At 45.6% G+C, this 23,911-nt stretch overlaps 1 protein-coding gene across 1 annotated transcript in view; it reads left to right on the top strand.

Moving 5' to 3' along the window:
• The window catches only part of ANGPT4 (angiopoietin 4), a 63,966-nt gene extending 40,255 nt beyond the window's left edge, over nt 1-23,711 (top strand). The window contains exons 3-9 of the mRNA XM_072631692.1: nt 2,024-2,145; nt 3,317-3,549; nt 9,172-9,287; nt 9,923-10,024; nt 13,593-13,759; nt 19,445-19,575; nt 20,932-23,711. Coding sequence (XP_072487793.1) covers nt 2,024-2,145; nt 3,317-3,549; nt 9,172-9,287; nt 9,923-10,024; nt 13,593-13,759; nt 19,445-19,575; nt 20,932-21,092 — 1,032 coding nt within the window. The 3' untranslated portion in view covers nt 21,093-23,711. The remainder of the gene's footprint in view (nt 1-2,023; nt 2,146-3,316; nt 3,550-9,171; nt 9,288-9,922; nt 10,025-13,592; nt 13,760-19,444; nt 19,576-20,931) is intronic.
• Nucleotides 23,712-23,911: the final 200 nt, after the last annotated feature.

Genomic DNA, 23,911 nt, shown 5'->3' with positions numbered 1-23,911 from the left:
GGATAAGGGAAGAGAGAAGGAAAAGCCTTGTCCCTGAGCTGAACCAAGTTCTTCCCCAGTATTCTTAACCCCCATCTAAGTTCATGAAACCTCTGAATATAAAATGAAAGGACCTGAATTTTAATCCCTGATAAGCTCTTTGTGACGTGGAATCACTAGATACTAAAAGTAGAACTGAAAGGGAACTCCCTCAGAGACCTTCTTGCCCAACCCTCCTCATTTTACAGGTGAAGAAACTGAGGCCCAGGCCTTGCCCCAGATCATACAAAGAATAAGCATCAGAGGTTGAATTTGGACCCAAGGACTCCAGGGCCTCAGTTTCTCCAACTCTAAAAGCAAGAGGTTAGAGCATTTGATCACACACATGCAGGGTATGTTTAAGGCCGTGGGGGAAAATTGGCATGCAAGGTGTGGCTGTGGGGAAGTGGGAAACATGGCCATTTTCACCAATTCTCTTCTCTTGCCTTTTGTCCTAGCAATCCTTCAAAGGAGAAAGGCAGGGTTTCGGCTTAGAGGTCATCAATTTAAGAGACAGGGAATCTTTGTGGAGGAAAGAGTAGGTAGCCCAAAACTTCCAGGAAATGAGGCAAGTCAGAGAGTCTGTTTGAAGCCATAGTACTTTAAAACTTGGAGAGATCTTAGAAAGTGTCACCTAGAAGCCTCTCATTTTACAGATGGGGGAAACTGAGACTCAGATAGGGGAAAGACTTGCTCAAGATTATACAGAAAGTCAGTGGTAGATTCGAGATTCCAACCAAGGTCTCCTGGCTCCAAGAACTCCTAAGGTTTGCCTTAAACCAACCTTTCTCCTTCCCCTACAGGTTCATTCCTGAATCAATCTTCTGACTCTTGTGACTCCCCCTACCTACTCTACTTAGGGCCTATGGTTGCTAAGAGCCCAGGGCTGATGAGGTAGAGGTCTAGGGTTTGGTCCATTTGGGATCCAGTTGGCTTCATCCTGTTCCATAGACAGTTCCTGTCACCCAAGCTAGCTATCTCACTGATATAGATTTCGGTAATAAAAGGGGCAAAAGAGTGGGGGACAGCCTCTGCCACCCATCCCTTTTGCTGGTAGTGACCAGGGTTCAGAAGAATCTTCCTTTAGGAAGGAGAGCTTTCACTGTGGATGGGCTGCTGTGTAAGGACAACAGAATTAGGCAGGGGCTGTTAGCTTCATGGCTCCACCCCACAAACCACCCACCATGCTTGGCTATCTCAGGTCAACCTAATTTGGTTGGCCCTTGGCTTGGAGAAATTTTGGAATCTAAGTTGGGCATACCCATAGGGCAGCAGGGAGAGAATGAAGTACCAAGACAGACCCTGCGGGCCCAGAGCTGAAAACCAGCCTCAGCGGTAGGCCAATGGATGGGCTGAGTCTAGAGCCAGAAGTCAGAAAGCCTGGAATGAGGAAGCCTAGAATCCAGACTCAATCACTGTCCCTTCTGGGACATTGGGCAGGTCATCTCCCCCTGCTGAGAGAGGACAGTAAGTAGTGATGGAAAGAGTCCTGGGCAGGGAATAAGGAGACCTAAGTCTGAGTCCCAGCTGAGTCAATAAGGCCTTTGGCAATTTCTCTTGGCCTCAAAAGTGCAATATCCATATCAAAGATGATTATTATTAATCTCTCTGCCTCGTCTCCTCTAGAACATAGATGGGCTTTCAGAGCTGGAAAAAGAACTAGAAATCCTCTAACCCAAAGTTCTTAGGAAAGATAGTTAAAGCCTAAATTAGGGGTAAGGTAGTGACTGGTCCCAGGTCATACCCTACCTAACAGGAGTGTTGTAATATTCAAATAAAATAACTCATGGAAAGTGCATTGGGCCCTGGAATCCCCATATAAATGAAAGGAATTATCACTATTAACCTCTTTAGACCTCAGTTTCCCCATCTGTCAAAAATTGTCAGAACTAAGGCCAGGCATAGGAAGGACTTCCTTTGCAAAGGTCCCTAAGTCTGCTGACAGAGAGTAGAGTGAGGTCACCAAGGAAGCTACAAGTGGGCTTCCCCTCTGTTCCCTGCACAGGTACTGAACCAGACATCCAGGATTGAGCTCCAGCTGCTTGAGAACTCACTGTCCACCAACAAGTTAGAAAAGCAGTTGCTCCTGCAGACAAATGAGATCCACAAACTGCAGAATCGGAACAGGTACAAAGCCAGAGAGAAAAGGATGGGCACCTGAGCAATGGGACAGACATTCAGTGGGCTGGCCTACCCAGCCAGTGTGACTAGAGAATCCAGGGGAGGAGACAGAGAGATAGAGATGGAGACAGAGATAGAGACTGAGACAGAGATAGAAGCTGAGACAGAGATAGAGGCTGAGGCAGAGATAGAGATGGAGACAAAGACAGAGATGGAGACAGAGATAGAGATGGAGACAGACAGAGATAGAGGCTGAGACAGAGATAGAGATGGAGACAGAGATAGAGGCTGAGACAGAGATAGAGATGGAGACAGAGATAGAGGCTAAGACAGATAGAGATGGAGACAAAGATAAAGATGGAGACAGAGATAGAGACAGGATGGAGATAGGGATAGAAATTGAGATTGAAATAGAGATCACTGCCCTGAAAGTCAGGGTATCCTAGGTATTATTCTATTAGCCAATGGATGGAGCATAGGACTTGGACTCAGGAAGACCTAAGCTTAACTATTACCTAGACACTTACTAGTTGTATGACCTTGGGCAAGTCACTTAACATCTCTGTGCCTCTGTTTCCTCATCTGTAAAATGGGGATAATAACAGCACCTACCTGACAAGGTTGCTGTAAGGATCAAGTGAGTTAACCTATATAAAGCACTTTGCAAACCTTGAAGAACTATACAAATGCCAGCTCTCATTACTGACTCCCTGTGAGACTTTGGGCAGGCCCCAGGGCACGTCCCCCCTACTCTCGCCATCAAGGCATCTTTGGATCCAAACTGCCTCCTCCCTGTTCGTGTGCAGGGTGGTGATTGTGGATCAAGTCCTCCCAAAGGAAACTGAAGGAACTCCAGTACCGGCAATTTGATCCATCACAGGTCACCTTCTTCAACTCCCCATGGGCCCAGATACTAGCCTTCTTTGCAGTTGTAGAATGTCAGAGCTGGAAAGGCCCATAGAACATAAAATGTTATAGAATATATAGTACTCACAATGCTAGAGTGGAATGGCCCCTAGAACCCATAACCTCAGCTCCAGAAGGATGCTCAATGAACAGCATCCGGTCCAACCTCATCATCTAGCCAGGGCCCCCAGTAAGTCAGTGTTAGATCTGGGTTCCCCAAAAGAGGATCCTTGTGGCCCCTCTGCCCACCCCATGTGTTCCTTCTGGGCAGTGTGCTGGAGACCCGAGTGCGGGCCATGGAAAGCAAGCACCAGAGCGAGCTGGAGGGCATTCGGGGGGAGAGAGAGAAGCTCCGGCGCCTGGTGAACCGTCAGAGCAGCGCACTGGAGGGCCTGCAGAGGAGCCTGCATGCGGCCAACAGCAACACCAGCCTCCTCCAGAGGCAGCAGCGGCAGCTCCTGGACTCTGTGCAGCACCTGGTTCACATTGTCTCCAGTGGCAAAGGTGAGGCTGCCTGAGGACTGCAGGGAAGGGAAGGCCTGAGTCTGCAGGGGTTTGAACTAGACCTGCTACATGATGTTCCATACTTAAGTTCTGTAATCCTTAAAAGTCCAGTTCTGCTTGGGTAAGTCCTTGCCCTTGAGCAAGTTACACTCAGCCTCAGTTTTGTCATCTGTCAAATGGGTAGAATAACCATGAGAATCGGCGCATGAGCTGTCTGACCTGGAAAAGCCCTTAGAGATCATTTAGTCCAACACCCTCATTTTTCAAAGTAAGAAACTGTGGTTCAATGAGAAGGGACTTGGGAAGGGACAGAAGGCACAGAAAGATACAGGCAAAGAAATTGCCACTTGACAGAAAGGGTCAGGGGCCCTAACAGGTAAAAACATTTGTCCAGTCTCTTGATGCCCTAGCTTTCCACTCTTCCTGAACCCTGGGGTTGCCCTTGGCAAAATCCAGGAACTATTCTAGAAGTCCTCGTTTTCCCCACGGCTCAACCACTCCCACCAGGCTCTTTGCTTCTTAATAGTACCCTCTGGGGGCAGCCAGGTGGAGGAGTGGATAGAGCTCTGGGCATGGAGTCAGGAAGACCTGAGGCCCAAAACCAGCCTTAGATACTAGCTGTGTGCCCCTGAGCCAGTCACTTCCCCTGGAGAAGGAAATGGCAAGCCACGCCAGTATCTTTACCAAGAAAACTCCAAACGAGGTCACAAAGAGTTGGACACTACTGAGATGACTGAACAAAAAGTATCCTGTGGGAGACTGAAAGGCAGAGAAACACTGATGGAATTTGGACAGTATGACGCACTCTCCCATTGCTATTGAGAATCAGGATACCTGTGTTCTACTGCTGGCTTTATAACAATACCTTGCCTTGTGACCCTTGGACAATCACTTTTCCCCTGGAGCTTTAGTTTTTCCACATGTAAAATAAGCCAGATCTCTAAAGTCCCTTCTGGCTCTGACATTCTTTGTTCTCTGAGGTATATAAGATATAAGGGGCCCTGGTAGCACAGTCCCTACCTTCCCAGCATTCCCTAGGGCCAGCATTGATAAGCATAGGCCTACAACCAGAGAAGCCAGAAAAGCAAAGAATTGAATTTTTTCCCCGGGGGGGGGAGGAGGGCAGGGTGGAAGGGGTCTTCCAGGAGAGCTGGCCAAACCACCAGGCATGATTCCATGAGGGGATTCTGCGAAGTCCTGGACCTGGAGCTCTTTAAATTGATCCCAGGTGTGGCTTTCCTATCCAGGGCACCATGCCCAGGCCTAGCATCTCTCCCAGTCCAAACTCCAGCTGCAGGCATTCTGCAGGGCAGGCGTCCAGGAGGCAGGGAAGCCTTACCTGATGTTAGGGGGAAGGGTGGGGAAGCCCTTCAAAGAAGTGGGATTTCTTACCTCCTCAGAACTCCTTACCCAAGAAACTCCCACAACACTGTCTCTCCCCACTGGCCCATGTCTGTCTCTTGTTCCTACTCTGGTTTCCAGCACAGTACAGGGTCAGACTGGTCCACAGGGAAACAGAGCATATGTCCTTTCTCTGAGGAAGTCCTCTATTTTTCTGTCTTTCAGTCATTCAACCATTATGTACAGACTTCACTGTATTAAGTGTGGTGGGTGGAAAGCAAAGAAAGACCCAGTCTTCTGCTCAGGGGTTCATTTATGCATGTGATCTTGAGCAAGTCATTCACTCTCAGAGCCTCAGTTTTCTCTTCTGTAAAATGGAACTAATAGTTCCTGCCCTGCTTTCCTCACAGGCACAGGGATATTATGAGGATTAAATGAAACAACTAACAGAAAAGTGCTTTGTAAAGTGCTAAAGAAATGTGAGCTATGATTCTTCCTATCTCCCCTTTCCACCCCACCCTAAGGACTAGCTGTCCTAATGCATAGTTCCCCCTTCGCTCAAACACTGAAGGTCTCTGCCCCCAAGCCTCATCTCTCCTTTTAAGAATTCTCTAGGCTCAGCTACATTGTGACCTCCTCCAGGAAGCCTTCCCTGATCCCTGGCTAAAAGGGATCTCTTCTTCCCCCTCTTTTCCTGAAGCACTTTGTCACTTTTGGTCCCATCACACTCTAGTACATTTATTGATGCACATGTTGTGTGTGCTTCCACCCTTTCCCTCCATGAAAGCAGGTAATTTTTATCTTGTGATACCCAGTTCCAATGCAAAATGGGTGCTTTATAAATGTCCATTGAACTGAATGGGCCAGTGGAAGGGTCTTAAGATTTAGAGTCAGAGGTCCTGGGTTCAAATCCATGATCTACCACTTGTCCTGCTCACTTCCCTCCTTGGGATTTCCTCAGTTACCTCATCTGAAAAATCAGGGGGTAGGACTAGATAACATCTAGAGTCTCTTCTAAGAGGCAGCACTGTGGATAGAGGGCTGGGCCTGGAGTCAGAAAGACTCATTTTCCTGAGTTCAAATCCGGTCTCCGACACTTCCTTGCTGTGTAACCCTGGGCAAGTAACTTTACCCTATTTGCCTCAGTTTCCACATCTGTAAAATGAGCTGGAGAAGGAAATGACAAACCACTCCAGAATCTTTGCTAAGAAAATCCCAAATGGGTCACGAGTAGATAAGACTGAAACAACTGAACAACAACTAGTCCCTTCTGGCTCTAAATCAATGTCCCTAATGGGAAGAAATACATAAAAGAGAGATAATAGAGGCAGCCAAAAGTCTAAGTACAATTTTAAACTATTAAAGCTTAAAACTGTACCAAGACTTTGGGGACATCCTGTATTTGCAACAAACAATAAGAAGCAGCATTGATTAAGCCAGACAAGCTGTGTGCCAAGCCCTTTGCTGGCTTAGATGATGTCTATGGGGCCTACCAGTTATGATCGTCTATGATAGGCTATGTTCTGTTGGATCAGCTTAGAGATGACCTATCCCTGCCCCACTTTACAAAAGAAGAAAATGCAGTCCTGAGTCGTTGCATGACTTGTCCACGGTCCCACAGAGATGAAGCATCAGAGACCTTAGGACATCCCAGACTGAGATCTGTGATCCTGTCAGGTCTCATCCATGGGTCCTTTGCTGCTTTGTAGGGAAAATGAGGATGATAATATCATATCTGCTGTGTGAGTCCCCTGCAACTCTCAGACCCTTCCCCCCACTCCCCTCCTCTGGGGAAGCAGTCCAAAGCAAAAAGCCCCAGATCCTCCGCTCATTCATTGGTCAGACTACCTGTCAGTTTTAGTTCATCGTCCCTGTCTGCCTTGAGATCCTGCCAAGTCTCAGAGGAGCTAGAGTTTGGGTAGTCTCACAGCCAAAGCCACCTCTGAGATTACAGTAAACAAATAGTTTGGGGGTAGAAGTCGTTAACATTCCCTGTTTGTTTGTTTTTAAACGCTGTGTCATTTACCCAGTGGGAGGCCCCAGGAGCCAGATTCACTGTGTTGTTTCTCAATCACTGCATGAAAAATAATTCAGTATGATCTGGGGTCCTCCAGGACACAGAGACATCATGGGCCCTTTTCTGCTTTTCCAGCCCACTCTTCCCCATCCTGAGAATTGTATAAACTGGGGTCCGTGGGGCAGGGGCTACCAGTGACGTGCAAGAGGGGAGGGAAGGAAGGAACAAGAATTTATTAAGTACGTACTATGTGTCAGGCACTGTGCTAGGACCTTTACAATTCTCTCATTTGACCCTCACAGCAGCCCTGGGAGGTTGGTGCTAATATTATTCCCATTTTACAGTTGGGGAAACTGAGAAAAAGATTAAATAACAAGAAAGTTACATAACTTAGGCCATACAAGATAAGGAGGCAGAAAAGTACATTGGGAAAAATAATAGCTTTGGATTCAGAGGACCTGAGTCCAAATTTCACCTTGGATATTTACTACCTGTAACAACAACGTCATCATCATTCTACCTATGTATTATACTACCTGTGCAAGTCACTTAACCTCCATGGGCCTCAGTTTCCTCATCTGTAAAACGAGAGGGATAGACCATCTGGTCTCTCAGGTCTCTTCCAGCTCTAAATCTATGAATATATAATCCTTGGACAGAAAAGCATTCAATCCTAAAAGGAATGAGATGTTAACAGCTGACTACAGGCACAAGGTAGACAAATGAGAGGACAGCTAAGGACAGGAGAGCAGGATCTTTGAGAAGACCCTGTCTCTCCAGTCCTAAGTGAACAGTACTTCTAGATGCAGAGTCAGGTAATTAAGACCGACTCAACAGGACATCATAGAACCTTAGACCACAGAATATGTGAGCTGGAAAGGACTTGGATCTGAAACTAGGCATTCTAGTGCCTAGACGAAGGGCCAAAAACTGTAACCCAGGGAAGTCAGGGATGATGGGGTGGGGGTTTAGTAATAATAGCTAGCACTTACATAGCAATTTAAGGTTTGCCCGGGGCTTTATGTATGTTTTCAAGATATCTTGCTAGCTCCCACCTCCTACCTGGCACATTGCCCCTTGTAAGTGAGTCCGGGACCATGGTATGCACCCATCAGGGCTAGAGCTCACCTGGCTGTGCCTCAGAGGACAAGAGGGAAAAAAAGAGGGGAAAAGACTGGTACCATGTGGTATTTTTCTCCTCTTCACTAACTGTTTTTACTGTGTGTTAAACTCAGTTGTTTCTACCTATTGAAGTGCTTTCTAAATTTCAAGTACCCTAGGGAAAATCTCCATTGTCCTCACTCTAGTTATACCTTAACAGAAAACAGAAAAACAGTTGATCTTTAAGGGACCTCAGAACATAGAATATTAGAACTGGAAGGGGCTTTAGAACACAGAATATTAGAGATGGAAAAAACCTTAGAAACCATGGAATCCAAGCCTTCAGTTTACAGAGGTATGGACTGAAGCCCAGAGAAGGATAGAGACTGACCCAAGTTTACACAGCAAGTTAGTAGTAGGGACACAATTTCTGCTTCCCACATGTAGGGTCTTTCACTGAACCAGTGTGGTGTGATGTAATGCAGGGGGAAAAAATACCTGATGCAAGATTTGGAATCGGAGGGCCTGGGTTCAAATGCTGGCTCATGTCTTTTCTGCCTGGATGTCTGGTTCAGTACATGTGCAGGGAACAAAGGGGAAGCCCACTTGTAGCTTCCTTGATGACCTCACTCTGCTGTCAGCAGACCTAGGGACCTTTGCAAAGGAAGTCCTTCCTATGCCTGGCCTTAGTTCTGACAATTTTTGACAGATGGGGAAAGTGAGGTCTAAAGAGGTTAATAGTGATAATTCCTTTCATCTATATGGGGATTCCAGGGCCCAATGCACTTTCCATGTGTTATTTTATTTGGAGTTTCTGGAGACTATCTGGAGTTTTGGGGATCCCCCAAGCCAAGGTGAGGGACAGAGCATTAGCCTGGGACACTGGTTCTAGCCCTGACTCACCACTAATTTGCTGTGAGCTGGGACAATTCATCTTCCCTTTACTGAAGCCTCAGTTCTCCTCTCTATAAAATGGGGGTGCTAATCCTCACTCTGTTGCCCTCACCTAACTGTTGTGAGGATCAAAGGAGATGCATTTGCAAACTGCGAAGGATGGCGCTGGTGCAAGAGAGGACCCTCCCTGCCCAGGGGTGACTATCCCAGGCTGACCTGATCCTTTGTTCTTTTCACCACCTTCCCTTTTTTGCCTTTATATACTCCAGCTCTGTTACAGAAGGACGAGCAATCCTTCCAGGACTGTTGGGAAATCCGCCTCTCCGGGGTCAACGTCAGTGGTGTCTACACTATCCACGTGGCCAACTGGACGGAGCCCAAGAAGGTTGAGGGGGTGGGGAAAGGGTGGGGGAGCCTCCTTGGCTTTCTACCCAGGGACATCAAGCAAGGATATCATTCACCAAACTCCAAGAGCTCTAATCCAATTCCCCCATTTTATAGCCTAAGAAACTGAGGTCCAGTCACAGAGTCAGGTAGTGGTGAAGCTAAGATTGGAACTCAAATTTCCTGACTCCTGAACAAAGACTCTGCTTCTTATACCACATTGCCTTACAGTCTCCCACCCTCACTGTCCTGAATACCTGTAGATCTTGGACCTTATAGTTCTCAGAGGTAGCCAGGAAATTCCTTCTCTGCTAGATCCTTGGGGATCTGCTTGGCAGCAGTCACCACAGAGGAGCAGGAATATTAGTGGGAAAATTGGGGCAATTGGAACACACACTGTTATGTTAGGGAGAGAAGTGTAGGGGTGGGAGGGGGCAACAAGGGGGAGCCTCGTTTTAGCTTCTTATCTTGAACCCTGACAGTTCCAAGGGCAGAAAATCTTGTAGGAGAGCTTGCCGAGGGTTTTGATTTTCCTGTGGTGGGAGAAAACACATAGAAGAGACAGTTGTTCCTATATCCTCCCTTTTATTCACCTGTTTATTCAAATGTGACCCCAGAAAGTTTCTTTTCCATCAGGTATACTGTGACATGGAGACCAGTGGTGGGGGGTGGACCCTCATTCAGCGCCGAGTGAATGGCAGTGTAAACTTCCAAAGGAACTGGAAAGATTACAAACAGGTAATGTCTACTTAGACAGCCAGGTCTATTAACTTCAAGGGGCAGGGAGCTCCCTGAGAGCTGGGAAGCAAGCTGTTATCTGCCTGTCTGTCTGTCCTCTGTCTGTTTCTGTCTGTCATCTATCATTTGTCTTACTATCTGTTGTCTGTCTCTGTCATCTATGTCTGTTGTTTGTCTGTCATCTGTCTGCTTCTGTCTTGTCTGTCTGTCTGTGTCTGTCATCTGTCTGTCTGTCACCTGTCTGTCCATGTCTGTGTCTGTCTGTCTTTTATCTTTCTGTAGTCTGTCGTCTGTTCATCTGTCTCTCTGTGTTGGTCATCTGTCTGTGTGCCTGTCTTCTATCTTTCTGTCATCTGTCTGTCTGTGTCGGTCATCTGTCTACCTGTCATCTATCTATCCATGTCTGTGTCTGTCTGTCTTCTATCTTTCTGTATTCTGTCTGTCATCTGTCTGTCTTTCGTCTGTCAATGTCTGTCATCTGTCTGTCATCTGCCTGTCTGTCTGTGTCTGTCGTCTGCTGTCTGTCTGCCTGCCTGCCTGTCCTAATGAGTAAGGACAAAAAGCCCTTTATTGTGTATAGTTTAGTGGGAAGAGAGAGGAAGTATGACATGAAACACTGGCGTCAAACTAAAGTAGAAAAGGGACCACTAAACCACATATAAGAATTCTTCCTATCACATATTAACTTAGGAAACTACATGTTAACATTATCTATGGTCTACTGTCTTTTTCATTTATTTCATTAAATTATTTCCCAATTACATTTTCATCTGGTTCAGGCCATAGGATGGTAATGTGCATTGGTGAAGGGAGTTTCCTCCCAGGAGCTCTATACATCAATGAAATTCCAGATCAAGTCTAAAACATAAAGAGGGATGGGGGGAGAGTAGAAAGAGTAATAATCTTGGAATCACGAGACCTGGACTCTTATCCTGGCCCTAACATACATTAACTCTGTGACCCTGAGGAAGTCACTTCCTTTCTCTGAATCTGTTTCCTCCTTTGAACAAGTATAAATGAACAAGCTTCACCTATTGTTCTTTATTAGGCACTGATATACAAAAACAAAAATAAAATAATGCCTGACCTTGGGCTTAGATTCTCTATTGGGAGAGACAACATGAATACATAATAATTTTGTTAGGGGGTAGCTAGGTGGTGCAGTGGATAGAATGCCGGGTCTAAAGTCAAGAAGAACTCATCCTCCCAAGACCAAATCTGGCATTAGATGCTTACCAGCTATATGATCCTGGACAAGTCACTTAAGCCTGTTTGCCTCAGTTTCCTCAACTATAAAATGACCTAGAGAAGGGTTTTTTGAAGAAAACCCTCAATGCAGTCATGAAGAGTCAGACACAGCTGAAACAACTGAACAACCACCATTTTAGGGGGGAAGCACTCCACATCAAGCTAAAGGGGTCAGGAAAAGCTTTGTGGAGAAGGGAGCCCTTGAGCAGGGATTAGGGATTCTGCAAGGTGGAGGTGAGGAGGAAAGGTATTATGGAGGGGGTAGCCCCAGAGCAAAGGCATGGAGATAAGAGATGAAATACTTTGTGTGAAGACCACGTAGAACAGCTTGAAGATGGGGAGAAATGGATACCCAGACTGAAAAGGCAGATTGGAGCCAAGCTGGGAAGGGCTTTAAATGCCAAATATGGGAGTTTGAATTTGATCCTAGAGCTAATAGGGACCTACTGTGATTTTTTGAGTAGAGGAATGACGTAGTCAGATGTGGACTTTAGGGACACCATGCTGAAAGCATGTACAGACTAGACTGGAGAGAGGAGAAGCTTGAGTCTCGGAGACCAATTCAGAGGTTATTGCAATTGTCCAAGTGAGAGGTGATAGGGCTAGAACAAGGGTGGGGCCATGTGAGCAGAGAGAAGCTGGATCAGAAAAATGTCCACAAAACTGTCCAGGCCTGGAGCTCTGGGGAGAGACTAAGTGCTGCAAATATGATCTGGAAATCATCTGCATTGAGATGATAATTAAACCCATAAGAACTGAGGAGGTTACCAAGACAGAGTGTAGAGAGAGGAAAAGAGGGAAGAAAAGCAGGAAATAAGCATTTAGTAAGTGCCAACTATATGCTAAACACTTTCCAAATTTCTCATTTGATCCTCATTATAACCCTGGGAGTAAGGTACTATTAATTTTCCCATTTTACAGATGAAGAAACTGAGAAAAACAGAGCTTAAATGACTTGCTGACAATCACATAGCTAATAAGTGTCTCAGGGTAGATTTGAACTCAGGTCTTCCTGACACCAGGTCCAGGGCTCTATCTACTATGTCCCCTAACTGCTCGATGATGTCAAATGCTGCAGAGAACAAGAAAGATAAGAATCAACAACCACAACAAGAAAAAGGAAAACATTGCATCTGGCCTTCGAAGATTGCTGGTAGATTGGGAATGAACGCTTTCAGATGAGTCATGAGGTCAAAAGACAGATTGCAATAATTGAGAAGTGAGTGAAAAGAAAGAAAATGCAGATGGCGTTGACAAATTTTTTCCAGGCATTTGGCTGTGAAAGGGAAGGGAGGTGTAGTGATAGCTTGAGGGAGTGCGTAGGATCAAAAGAGACAGAGACAGACAGAGACACACACTGACAGAGACAAAGAGAAATGGAAGGAATGAACTGGCATTTACCATACAGTTAGACACTGTGCTGATGGATACAAATATAAAGAAAAAAGGTAATACGCGGTCTCAGGGAGCTTATAGTCTAATGGGAAAATACGACATTTTAAAAACAAATACTGGAAAGCTGTGGACCCAGGCAGTGCTGTGAAGGGACAGTGAGCAGAAGGAGGGAGAGCCAGAAATTGAGTCCTACTATCCAGGGGATGAAAATAGTTAAAAAATGAGGCAAAAATGAACCTGGGCAACCACAAGAAATGGTATGAATAGGGAAGACCTGAGAGATTCGCTAAAATGGCCCTCAGACCTCACAAGATTGCGGCAAAGAATGCATTTTGTCAACCTTAAAGAACTAAACCAGGAGTTTCTAATGTGGGGTCTGTGGATTTGTTTCAAAATGTTTTTTGATGACTATATTTCACCATAAATGATTTTCTTTGTCTAGCTATGTATTTTATTTCTGGCATTTAAAAGCATGACTCTGAGAAGAGGTCCACAGGCTTTACTAGTCTGTCAGAGGGGGTCTATGACAACAACCAAAAAGGTTAGGAACCTCTGACCTAGAGGAATGTGAATTAATATTATCATTATCATCCCCCAGTGAGAGAGGAGGCTGATGTGGTGGGAGGCAGAAGGGGAGGCTGACGATGAAAGGCCCTTAGAGGATCAGCAGGTGGTGTCAGAGCCTTCGTAAGAGCAGGCCCAGTGAGAGGGGTAGCAAGCATAAGCATGGGGAGCAGGGGTACCTGAAAAAGAAGGGAAGTCAAAGGAGATAACAGCTGAGAAGGATGCTGCCGCATGCGGGTTAGACAGATTTGCCTTGTGATAGCTCAGCCTCCAGCTGCACAACTCTGGCTGGGCCACAGCCCTGCCCTGTCCGGAGCTCACCTCACCCCATCTGTCGCCCTTTCCCTTCTTCCCCTCACAGGGCTTCGGAGATGCTGCTGGGGAGTACTGGCTGGGCAATGAGGCGCTGCACCAGCTCACCAGCCAGGCACCCTATGCCCTGAGGGTGGAGCTGCTGGACTGGGAAGGCAACCAGGCTTACGCCCAGTATGAGCAGATCCAGCTGGGGAGTGAGCAGCAGTTCTACAGGTGGGAAGCAAAAGGGGAATTAGGGCTTGGGAAAGGGATGCTGATCTCTCTATGAGTTTCCTACAGTCCCAGCCCAGGCCACTAGGCTCTAGATGGTTGCGCTGGCCTGGTTAGAGATGATGGATAGGGGGTCAGGCCCTGGGTGGGTCCAACCACCGCCATATGTCCGCCATTCAGACTCACGTCACTACAAACCCAAGAGAGTGGGGACCCCTCCTGTGGAGGCAGCAGTTCCAAGGCTCTGTGCCCAGTGGGGTCATGTAGAGGAGAAGGCCTGTTAGCACCCAGCTCCCTCCTGCCCACAAGAGAGGGTGCAGGAAAGGAATGACTCACAATAAAGGAGCTTAAAGGACACTGGAACTCATTAAGTCCAGCCTCCTCATTTGACACAGAAAAGTGAATCCAGAGAAGGGATGTAACCAAGTGGTCCAGGGTCATTCAACAAGTTTAGTAGCAGAGTCAGGATTAGCACCCAGGTCTCTAGAACCTTTTAACCAAGCAGAGAATGCTGGTTCTAAGTTTTGGCAAACAGAGGCCTAGCAAAATCAAGCAGAAGAGCTGAATTTTAAGGCGAAAAAATCTGTCCCCAAGCCTGGTCTTGTCTTGATCAATTCAGCAAACTTTTATTATTTATTAAGCACTTAACTTGCCCATTGCCCAAGGTAAACAGAAGTTAAGTAATGTGCTCAGGGTCACACAGCTAGTAAGTGTAGGAGGTAGGATCTGAACCCAGGTCTTCATGACTCTGGGTCCAGCATACTATCCTCTCTACCATGCTGTCACTCTACATATTGGGCCCTTAGTGCTGTTGGGAAGAAAGTTTTTTTAAGCCTCACATGACTAAAAATGAGAATTATTGTTATAGTTTATCAGTCAACAAGCCTTTATTAAGTACCTACTGTGTATCAGACATAGTACTAGATGTTGAGGATATAAAAACAAAATCCAAATAGTCCCTATCCCAAAAGAGATTCCTTGACCATCTCCCACTACTCACTCTCCTCTATTACCTATCCCTAGTTGAAAAATCATATTTTGTTCTCAGATTTCCCTAGAGAATTGGTCTGGATCTAATAATGAGGGTGGCAACGTTCACCTATATAGATGAACACAAAACACACACAAGGTAACTTGGGGTGGGGGGCTGCTGGGAAGAAAGGTACCAACTACCAGGAGAAATAGGAAAAACTCCCTGAAAAAGGTGACATCAGCTGAATCTTGAAGGAAACTAGGAATTTCAAGACACAAATTAGGCATTCTAGGTCTTGAATTTGGCACAAAGGTATAGAGATGGGAGATAGAAAGTAACATGTGAAACATGGCAAGAAGGTCAATATGACCAGACTGTAGAGTGCATGGAGAGGAAGTAGTATGTCATGAAGCTGCAAAGGTAGGGTGTGGTCAGGAGGTATATCATTTTAAATCCAACCAGAGGAAATGATATTTGATTCTAGGTAATAGGGAGCTACAGTTTATTGAGTAGCATGGTTAGCTGTGATTTAAGTAAATCATTTTGTCAACTTTGTGGAGGATGGGTTGGAGAAAGGAGAGGCTTGAGACTGGGAAACCAATTAAGAGGTTATTGCAAATGACCCAGGCAGGAAGTGATAATAACCTTGTGACTAGAGAGAAGGGAAAAAATGAGAGAGATGTTGTGGAAGCAAAAATAAGATTTGAAAACTTACTGGATACATGGGGTGAGTGAGAATGAGGGGTAGAGGATGACACTAAACCTGGGTGACTGGAAAGATGGTGGTTCCCTTGACAATAATAAGGAAATTCAAAAGAGAAATGGGTAGGGGTGGCGGGGGAGAAGACAATGAATTCAGTTTTGGATACGTTGAGTTTGACCATCTCATTCAGTTTGACATTTTTTTAAATTTCAATATACTTTTATTTTAAAACACATCACAACACTAAGCTCAATCCCATCCTGCCATTTTACAAGCTACAAATGCTTGCTTAGAAGCTGAGGGACAATCTTTAGAAGTATATTTGAAAAGTGAATAAAAATCCATATAAAACAAATATCCAAATAGTTTTCCGTAGGAACACAGATAAGTGTGACCCCATCTCTTAGTCTTCCATATTGTTGCATTTTTGTTTGCATTATTGTTGCAACCCTATTCTTAAAATATATTTAAATCTAGCAGGAATTAAGTTAATGGTCCCCCAAAATGTTCTAAATTCAAGCTAAACTTGCAATTAATGGCTACAAACAGCATCTATACATTAATACTAGCTGAAGTACAAGTTGTTGAGTGATGTTCCATTCCACTTTCCCAAGCACAAGATAATGGCCAATCCTGATCTTCTACTTGTGCTGGAAAACCTTGGTTCTTGATTTGTTGCATGCATTGCCATGCTGGCCCAGACATCACATAATAGATAGTAGGTGTCTGGAATCCACTGCAAGTAGAAGCAGCAGCAACAACAGTATAAGCATCCATGTTTTCAAAGAGCATCCAATCTCCCATGTGCATTTCTGGTAAGTCACAGCATTCAACAATTTGATCAAGGCCATCACATATTGCTAAAGCCAGCTCCTCCTACTTGTGAGAGCCGGTTGTTAAATTTTCAGTGGGAGCATTTACAGGTCATAAATCAAGGCTGGATTTATTGTTTTGTTGATTATCTAGGCTTTGAAAAGTGATGGGAAAAAAGTTAATATCACAGATTATACTTACATGTATCCTGGGTACTTCAGAATTTATTTCTAAACATTTATTAACACACCCCTGGTTGGGCTAGATATATAAACTGAGGAACTATCTACATGGAGATGATAGTTCTTATTATGATGGTAGGGTGGATACCATCTGGACACAAATAAAATACAAGATAGAATGCAATAGGGACAGAAAAAAATCCAGACAGATGCTCTAGAAAAATCTGAGAACAAGTTAGAATCTTCAGTGGGAGCAGGGAGTGGGGGGGAAGATGGTCAGGGAGGGCTTCATGGAGGAAGTAGAAAGGAGGACCTTCAAAGCAGGGGAGACCCCCTGTAAGAGAAGAGTCAAAGGAAGAGTGAGGTGTCAGGACAGCTGGCTGTAACCTAGGGCATGAAGGAGATGTCAACAGGCTGCTTGTGGGTCATTCTATGAAGCTCCTACTCTTTGCCAGGCACTGTGTAAGATAGGGCTAGCACAATAGGCTTAAACCAGATTCTGGAGGGCCTTTCATGACAGACAGAGGAGACTTTGTTTTTTCATGTAGACAATAGGGAATTAAAAAGTTTTGTGAGAAGGGGAGAGATACAGTAGGGAGTGACGTGGTTAGACTTGTTGTCTGTACAACGTGTAAGGTCCAACAAAGCTTATGCTCCTGGCTCACCTTATAGTGGAGGAGGGAGGGGCTCTCCTTTGGCCTGGGAGACCCAGGGGGGGATGGGGGGATGGGGGGATGGGGGGAGGAAGGGGGAGAGGAAGGGGGAGAGGAAGAAGCATCCCGAACCTCCCATACCCTGCCAGGGGACCTGACAGCCTTCGTGTGAACGAATATACCCTTTTCTTTGTGCTTCCTCTTTCACTATGATAATGGCCGGCACAGAGACCAAAGTCCTGTCTCTAAGAGCTCAGAGGGAGTGGGCTGAGATGCTGTGGGAAGGCTTCCCAAGGGAGGAGGCCCTTGAGCTGGGGCTTGAAAAATAGATGGATTCTAGAGAGGTAGAAAGGAACAAGGAGGATCCTTCAGGCCAGAGGAACAGTATGCACCAAAGAAGGATCCCAGCCTATTCCCAGAATACAGCAGCCTGACGGCAGTGGAGAATCTGCATGGGGAAGTACAAATGACTGATCCAAGGCATTACATTCCTAAGGACTATATCCGATCATAAGGCGGCAAATAATCTGACTGTGCATGTTCCACTGACTTTATCTGTTCCTCAATAAACATTAAGTTCCTCAATATTCCTCAGTTCCTATCCCTCAATAAGCTTACTATGTCTCAGGCTTGTCCTAAGAGCTGGGGATAAAAGAGGTAAAAATGTGGTCCCCACCCTTAAGGAACTCACTTTCTAATGGGGGAGATAACATGTCAACAGCTACACACATACTAGATATCTCCAGAGTCGATGGAAAGTGCTTTCAGAAGAAAAGGCACCTGGGAAAGAGCAGTGGGAATGGGAGGGAAGCGCCCTGCTGAACTCTACTGCAGAAGCTGAGATTTGGGCTGATGTGTCCAGATACGTCCACACCTTGTAGGACACACTCATCATCCAATAAGGGCCTAAAGGTATGGAGAAGTCAGGTGAAGACAGTGATGTCTTTGTGCTCATTAGGCAGTGGAGGCTTCCTATCATGGAAGGGGAGTCAGCAAAGATGGTATGGGAGCATATGGTAGAGGTCCTGGAACATTGGTTCTGACTTTGTCCTACAGGCAATGGAGAGCTATAGGTGGTTTGTAGCTGGGATTTAATTTCTCCCCTTGTACTCCTTTGGCACTCTAGATACCTCCCACTCCTTTGCCCCCCAATCCCCAGCCAGGAATGAAGGCCAGAGGCTCTCCTAAGGACTCTTGGGCCAGGCTGCCTAGGCCTTAGTGGACCAGGGGGACATTAGAGTTTGGCTGCTTCCCTGCAAGGTAGAAGACTATGAGAAGCCAGCCTCCCCAGTGGGCCCCAAGGTTACTACTTGTCTGGGCATACCTCTTGACTTCCTCCCATAGCTGAGAAAGACCAGCTAGTTCTGGACTGGAGCAGATACATATACACATGAGCTGAGTCAACCTACCTGGGGGTGCAATGCAAGAAACCCACACCTGTGGACTATTATAGCCATGCACTGAAGCCAGAGGGACACATACAAACACAAAGGCACCTACACAGAGACACACACAGAGACACAAATATACAAAGTCCCACTGACACATGCAAACAGACATAGCCAAACACAGGCAGTCACAGAGACAAAACATTCACACCCTCACTCCCACAAACCTACAAAAATACTCACGGACACACATTTGTAAACACAAACACATGTCTCAAAATATACACAAATCCCCACATATAAACACAGAACAAAAATATACATGCAGAAAATATAAATACACATGCAAACTACATATATAGCCCCATGTATAAACACACAGAGAGGCAAACATGAATGGAAAAATAGGTGACTCACAGTATGTCATATATATGTATATACATGTATGTATTATGTGCATGTACACATATATACTCATCTAAGTGTGTATATAGAAGACAGAGAGAGAGACAAGTGAAAGGGTCACCCTTCTCTGGGCCTGCAATGTGGTGGGGACTGTGCTTGAAAGGCATTGTGGAATAGGGGAAAGTACCTTAGACTTAGAATCAGGAGAGAACTGCTTTCTGAGACCTACTAGCTTTGTGACCATGGGCAAGTCACCTAATTCTTTTGAAGTTCAGTATCCTTATCTGTAAATACCTCAGAGGATCTCCCTCCTGTATCAGCCCACCTCCTTAGACACAGGCTCATTGTGCCTCTCAAGATTCTGTCCCTTAATAAACTCAACCTCATCTCCAGAGTGGATGGGACCTTGATGGAGGGCCTCCCCACCCTTCCCCATCCTGGGGATGCACTGCTTTCACAGGCTGAGTCTACTCTGATCTCGCTCTCATTACTTACTCTGTTCCTCTTTCCTTCCATTCCCCTCTCCTTACCCTTTCTCACCTGTCCCTTATCGGGGCACTGGGATCTCCAGGTTGACGCTGAAGGAGTACAGTGGCACAGCCGGTCACCAGAGTGGCTTGGTCCTCCAGGGCACCAACTTTAGCACCCGAGATTCTGATAATGACAACTGTCTTTGCAAGTGTGCCCAGATGCTGTCTGGAGGTGAGGACGAGGGTCGAGTGGGGAGAGATGGAGAGGGAGGGAAAGGGGAAGAATCGAATGGGGGAAGCTCTCTTCTACTAAACCTCTGTCCAACATCAGCCATCATTCAACAAACATTTATGTATCTACCTACTCTTTAAAGAGCCCAATATTCAGCAAAGAATATACTTAACTAACCACAGCTCACATCTCTAAGCACTTCACGCTTGCTTACATATCTTGTGTTCTGTCCAAGTACTCAAGAGCTTGCCATAGGGTAAGGTGAAAGTTAAAGCACAAACACAAATATCTATATACATAACATTATATAATTAAGTCATAACTTCTCCCAATGGCTAGGCCTTGATACAACACATCCATATAGGCAAGTCCTCAAAGAGCCTCCAGTTCTCCCAAGGGCAAAGCTGTCACCGTTGTAGGACTTGGGAAGATGCTACCCCACTGGCAACAGACTGGCTCCAAAGGGAAGTCCTCTTCTTTTTGAGCTCCCTACAAAATGACAAAGGATACATTGTTTTTCATGTATCCTTACAGTACAAATCACATTCCTTCACTTTCCACATCTCTAAAATGAGAGAGTTAGACTTGATTATACTTCAGGTGCCTTATAGCTTTACCATTCTATCCTCTGCATGTGTGCTTAAGGTCCCTCCTGATTCCTATTTTTAAGGTTCCTTTGGTCCTAAGATTCTGTGTTCTATCATTCTATGTCCTGAGGCCCCTTCCGGGTTGAACGCTTTATGACTCTAAAATGTGGTGCTGCTTCATTTCAGGAATAGAAATACATCATTTTCTGGTCCTCTTTCTTGTGCTGAATTCAGTGGAAACAAAGGCGACAAGGAAGCTAGGCCCAGGTTTCCATTCTCCCCTGTCACTCTCTGGCTGAGCTGTCAGAAACCATAGGTCACATTTCTATAGCACTTTACAGTTAAAAACTCTCTTCCTCACAATAGCCTGGAGAAAACCAATGCCAATATTATTTCCCTTTTTTATCAATGGACAAACAAGTTCAACAGAGGAAAATGATTTGTTGGAGGTCACACCAATTTAAATAGTAGAATCTGAATCTGAACTTGCCCCTAGGTATGCTGACCCTCAATCTAGGGCTCTTGCTAATACAATAGCCAAATAAATGATGACAACCAATCAAAACCAGACACTAGATCTCTGACAGCCTAGTTAGCTAGTGATATTGGTATGCGAGAGGGCCTGGTCAGTTTTCTCTACATTTGTAAGTATCTCATAAGTATTTGAAGGACCCAGGGCTGGGGTGAGTAGGGGAGAATATTTATAAAACTACTCATTATACCCTGGGAGGCATCTGAGTCAGATTAGAAGAGCATTCTCTCTTTCCAGGATGGTGGTTTGATGCCTGTGGGCTCTCCAACCTCAATGGCATCTATTATCCAGCCAGGCACAATGTCCGAAAACTCAATGGTATCCGGTGGCACTACTTCCAGGGCCCCAGCTACTCACTTCGGGCCACACGCATGATGGTGAGGCCCACAGACTTCTAGAGCTATGACAGCCCAGGCCTGGAAGGCCATCAGTGGTGATTAGGGGGATGGAGATACTCTCCAACTCCCAAGAAGAACTACCTAAAGCTCAACCCACCAGGAGGGTGATGGTCTGAGATGCTTGAAGGTCTGTCTGGAGGAGGAGTGGGATCTCAACAGACTACTGGATTCTACAAATTCATTTGTACTCCTCAAAATAAGACCAGCTTTGGATAGCACCAGGATGCTGGCAGTCAGGGTTGGACTAGCCTCACCAAGATGGCCAGACTGTCTCCCAGAGGCCACATTGGCATTGGCTCCAGTGCTCAGATTCTTGTGGTTCCCTCACCCTGGAAAGGTCCCACAGAACAGTTTCCTCTGGGCTCCTTGGACACAAAGTCCACTTTGGGGAAGGGAGGCTTCCTCTCTTCTTATGTTGATCCCATTTAATTCTACTTCTTTTTTGAACTCTCTCCCACCTTCCCCCATCCTCTCCTGGCCTTAACCATCCTCTCTGCATCCAGCCCATTATCCTTTCTACTTTCTATCCTCAGTCTGGGCAGCCCCTCCTTGTCCTCAGTGCTGCCATCCAGGATCCTCATTACATGGCCAGATGAGCTGGCTCCATCTCTCTTCCTTACCACCACCACCACCCACACACATTTTAATGAGATCCAGAGAATTATCTTCATTCAAAAAGACCAAGCTTTCAAGTCCTTGGTTCTGCTGGGCTCCCTGGCTAGGAGCCCCAGCAGTGTAGATGGGTCTGCTGAGTGTAAGGAAAACTGAAGGCAGGAGAAGGGATACCCTTTGGCTCTCTACCTTTGAGAGGGTTGGAAACCTCTACTTAACACAGGCTTGTCAAGTGGTTCTCTCCATCTCAGAAGCTGAACCCACTGAGGAAGAACTTGAAGTGACTCCTTCTGAGAAGCACTGATCAACCCCATCTGGCCTTAAGGGGTAGGAGTAGATGGGAGAGCCTGTGGTAGGAAGGGGACTGGCGACCCTAGAGAGACGAACCTGTGGATGGAAAGAATCAAACCTAGAGAATGAGCCATGCAGAGAATCTGATAGGGGACGAAGGACTGGTATGGGAAGTTGTAACAGCAGGATCCCTGACCCTGAGGATTCTTGCCACATTCTGCCAGTGGGCCTAGTGATGAAGACAAGAGGACCACCTAGGGACCTGGCAGAGCCTGCTTCAGCACCCAGTTGCTGTATTGGACAACTGCTAGTCATCTCAGACCAGGCCAGCTTTCTCTTGGATCAGGCATCCACCTATCCTTTGGGCAACAAAAATATGCAAGAAAGACAATTGCCCTGGAGTACTACCCTCCTCCTAGCAGTGCTCCTCAGTCTATAGTGATCCCCCTCTTCATTTCCCCAATATCTTATGCTCTCCCCACATCCTCCTAAGCTTATTTCTTGGAAAGGGTGAGATGTCACCAATCTCTCCCTGTAACCCAACCCTGTGTTCCCCCTCCTAAGGGAACTTATATCCTTAATGTGGCCACTATTGAGGGGGAGGGGGTGGCAAAGGGAAGAGAGGTAGGAATAGAGGACTTTGTCCCCAGTAGAAGGATATCTCAGCTTTAGCAAACAGCTTGGGAAGGTCCAAAAGTGTAGGAAGCCTCCTATTCTGTCTCTAGGTAAGGCCAGCTCCATGCTCCTGCAATGGGGAGCACAGAATGCTAAACTCCATATTGCCCTCCATACTCACAATCTAGTTGGAGATAGCAGCTCCATAAGCAGTCAGAAAAAAAAAAAGACACATATATCATAGTGCTATGGAAAGATCAATGGTTCAAAGAAATCTGGTCCCTTCAAGTTTCAAATCCATGATCCTGTGGCTTGGGTAATAGCCTATGAGATTCATGTTTTTATTAGAGTTAGTGAGGTCCAGACAGGACAGTAGGTACTCTAAGAAGGCGTGATCAGTTGGGTTTGGAATATTAGGGAAGGTTTCTGAGGGCGAGGGCACAGCATGGGTTGGGAAAGACTAGAATTGTGTGCAGAAGGAAGAATGGGATTTGGGTGAGTAGAGAGGGGGAGGGGAGGGCAAGAGAAAACAGAAGTTGGAAAATCTTTTCTGTCCTTGATTCAGAGATGGCTTAATACACTGGATGCCAGAGTCAGGATCCCAAAAAAACACTGAGCCAAATCTCAGTTGCTCACTAGTGAGGCAGCATGGTATTTGGGGATTAGGGCCTGGGTATGAATTTCAGCTTTACTCCTTACCAGCTGCTAGATCTTGGACAAAGAATAACCTCCCTGGGTCTAAGTTTCCTCATTTGTAAAGTAAAGAGAGTTGAACTAGATGAACTCTCTCAGGTCTATCTCAGCTCACAATCTATAATCATAAAATTTTAATGGGGACAAATGTAAAATCCTACACTTGGGTTCAAAAAATAAACTTCACAAGTATAAAATGGGGAAGGAAGGGTAAAATAACTGTCATTCAGAAAAAAATCTGAGGGTGCTAATGGATTATAAGCAAGGGTATGATGGTAAATGTTTAACAATAGACTCTCCAAAAAATGTATGGCACTCACACTTTTAAGTTTAACCTGCATTATTAACATTTTTCTAGCACTTTTTAAAGTCTAGACAACAAAACAATAAATTGAACCCTGATCTGTAGCATTTGCTGATTTCCAAGGTGTAAATGCTCACACTAGAAATTTAATAGTTGGGCTTTGGGGAGCTGGTATGAGTTGGCTCTGGCACATCTCTGGAAAAAAAAAAATACCAGTCAATAGTCTGATAGGGTAGTCAAAGATCTAACACTATCTTAGCTTCCCTTAAGAGAAAAATAATGTCTACACCAGAGAGGAGATAGA

Source organism: Notamacropus eugenii, chromosome 1 (assembly GCF_028372415.1).
Source record: "Notamacropus eugenii isolate mMacEug1 chromosome 1, mMacEug1.pri_v2, whole genome shotgun sequence".
Taxonomy (NCBI): domain Eukaryota; kingdom Metazoa; phylum Chordata; class Mammalia; order Diprotodontia; family Macropodidae; genus Notamacropus; species Notamacropus eugenii.
The sequence above is the reverse complement of the archived record's forward strand: the minus strand, read 5'-3'. Positions and strand labels throughout refer to the sequence as shown.